The sequence below is a fragment of the Hippopotamus amphibius genome, chromosome X (genome assembly GCF_030028045.1).
Source record: "Hippopotamus amphibius kiboko isolate mHipAmp2 chromosome X, mHipAmp2.hap2, whole genome shotgun sequence".
Taxonomy (NCBI): domain Eukaryota; kingdom Metazoa; phylum Chordata; class Mammalia; order Artiodactyla; family Hippopotamidae; genus Hippopotamus; species Hippopotamus amphibius.
Genome location: NC_080203.1, coordinates 13,992,290 through 13,994,997, shown reverse-complemented (window position 1 = coordinate 13,994,997; position 2,708 = coordinate 13,992,290). Strand labels below are relative to the sequence as shown.

General features: G+C 46.3%; 1 protein-coding gene across 1 annotated transcript; it reads right to left on the bottom strand.

The window, feature by feature from the left end:
- Positions 1 to 1,733: 1,733 nt before the first annotated feature.
- LOC130842123 (cytochrome c oxidase subunit 6B1-like) lies at positions 1,734 to 2,171 on the bottom strand. Its single transcript, XM_057718790.1, has one exon. The coding sequence runs from the start codon at positions 2,133 to 2,135 to the stop codon at positions 1,875 to 1,877; it is 261 nt and encodes an 86-aa protein (XP_057574773.1). The 5' UTR covers positions 2,136 to 2,171; the 3' UTR covers positions 1,734 to 1,874.
- Between the last annotated feature and the right edge of the window lie 537 nt (positions 2,172 to 2,708).

Here is a 2,708-nt window from a genome sequence, read left to right as displayed (position 1 = left end):
TATATGTTAATGCTACTCTCACGTGGTCCCAGCTTCCCCTTCATCCCCCCACCCCGTGTCCTCAAGTCTGTTCTCTACATCTGCATCTTTATTCTTGCCCTGCCACTGGGTTCATCAGTACCATTTTTTTTTTTAGATTCCATATATATGAGTTAGCATATGGTATTTGTTTTTCTCTTTCTGGCTTGCTTCGCTCTGTATGACAGACTCTAGGTCCATCCACCTCACTACAAATAACTCAATTTCTTTCCTTTTTATGGCTGATATTCCATTGTATATATGTGCCACATCTTCTTTATCCATTCCTCTGTCGATGGGCATTTAGGTTGCTTCCATGTCCTGGCTTTTGTCAGTAGTGCTGCAATGAACATTGTGGTACATGTATCTTTTTTGGATTACGATTTTCTCTGGGTATGTGCCCAGGAGTGGGATTGCTGGGTCATATGGTAGCTCTATTTTTAGTTTTTTAAGGAATCTCCATACTGTTTTCCATAGCGGCTGTACCAATTATATTCCCACCAACAATGCAGGAGGGTTCCCTTTTCTCCACACCCTCTCCAGCATTATTTATTGTTTCTAGATTTTTTGATGATGGCCATTCTGACTGGTGTGAGGTGATCCCTCATTGTGGCTTTGACTTGCATTTCTCCAATGATTAGTGATGTTGAGCGTCTTTTCATGTGTTTAACCTGAGTCTTAGTGACCTCATGTGTAAGACGAAGAGTAAGGATGAATTATAAGGATGAGAGCTGAGCAGAGTTCTTGGCACTTGGCAAATGATTGCTGCTGCGATTTGGATTAGCAGGCCTCAAGGAATGCTTGCTGGGATGATTTGCGAGGGGCAGGTGGAAGAGCTCACGAGGCACTACTTCAGCTGGCTGCCGGGAGTACTGAAGCCATCCATAATTCTTGAGCCTGAGTGGTGACTTCCTGACTCTAGTCGACTAAGTTACCCAAGTTCAGCTAACTTCATAGCATGTAGCTCTGTTGTTCTGTAGACCTCTTTGGTTTGGTTCATCTGTCCCTTAATGCAAGGTAACAGGTTAGGTTTCACTGATGCTGTACCCCAGCTGCTGCCAGGTAGGAGACAGGTGGAGCTCATCCTAAGGAGTCGGGAAGCAAACGTGTGCTCCCTTTTCCCTTCCAGGGCCAGACTATGGATAACCTTTACCTTTGGGGTCCTTGGGTGGTTTTCCCCAGACAAAATGGCAGGCTCCATTGTTTGTTTGTTTGTTTGTTTACAAACTAGTTCAATTCTTTTAATTCATTCTCACCACAGTGCTGTTAAAGTCAGGGCATGATCTCTAGTCTGTAGATGAGGGAGCCCCCGGCATATGTTAGTAAGTGGTCCGAGGTAAGAGGCAGAGCAGGGCTTTGACTCCAGGGCTTCTGTCTCCAAGGGACCGTAGCTGCCTGCAGAGTATACGCTTCAGTGATATTCCTGTAACAGAAAGGCTGTTCCATGTAGAAATGGATGGTGAACAAGGGATGCACTGGAGGGCGATCCCTTGGGTCTTGCCTCAGTCAGTCATCCTCAGTGGTGTTCGGGTTTTATTCACGTAACCTGAGAGGCGCTACGGGCCACAGAGGGTGAGTCCAGAACAGGAAGAGCTCTGTGTGCATACCCTCTACTGCACCAGAGCAGCAGCCCCTTCACCCAGCATAAAATGGCATTTGAAGAAGGGGTACTGCTGCCTTTAAAGACATTTGTTTTTACAAAGATTCTTTTTTTTTTCTTTCACTTTTCCAACGAGTATTTATTATCAGTTAAGCCATGATTCACGATCCCAGGGTGGGGATCACCATGTACCCGCGTCCCCCTTCACCACCCTGGGGAGAAGGACGGAGGACAGAGGAGGTGGGGTGGAGCCAGTTCAGATCTTCCCAGGAAACATTCCTTCTGCCCGGCAGTCGTCCCAGGCTGCCACCCAGGATATGGGGCAGAGGGACTTGTACACGCACAGGTACCATTCGCACACAGGGACGTCACCCCCTTTAGCAGTCACTGCCTTCTCACAGCGGTGGAAGTCCAGGTAGTTCTGCCAGCAGTTCCTGGTCTGGTTCTGGTTGGGGAAGCAGCTGTCAAAAGGAGCAGTCTGGTAGTTCTTGATTTTGGTCTTGGTGTCTCCTGCCATAGTGCTGACTCCTAAAGATGCCCCCGAAGCTGCTGGAAGCTCAGTGTGACCCTCAGCCTACAAAGATTCCTCATAGGCTGCCTTGTTATTGGTAATCATAATCACGATCGTGACTGCTGTCATGAATCATTCCTTCAACAAAGGTATCCGGGTCTACTCTCTGCTAGGTGTTAGAGAGGGAGGGATGAAGGCGATACGGTCTTGTCCCAGAAGAGCAAGTGTTATAAGAATGTGGTGGGAGTTGTTGTGGGGGAAACACAAAGGGTGTCATGGGAGCACAGAGGAGGGGTGCTGTTCTCATCCTTGGGACTTTTCAGAAACTTCCTGGAAGATGTGTCTCCTGATCTGAGTCTTGAAAGAGAAACCAAGTTATTAGACAAAACCAAAAATGGGAGTTCAGTGCAATAAAAGGGAAAAGCATATGCAAAGGCAAGGAGGTGAGAGAGAAGTTTGACTGCAGGGTAAGATGTGAGGAGGGGAGCAGAGTAAGACAGTAATAATATTATTATTGCATAATGTAATGTATTATATATAATAATATTAATATATTATAAATATGGCAATTAACAATAA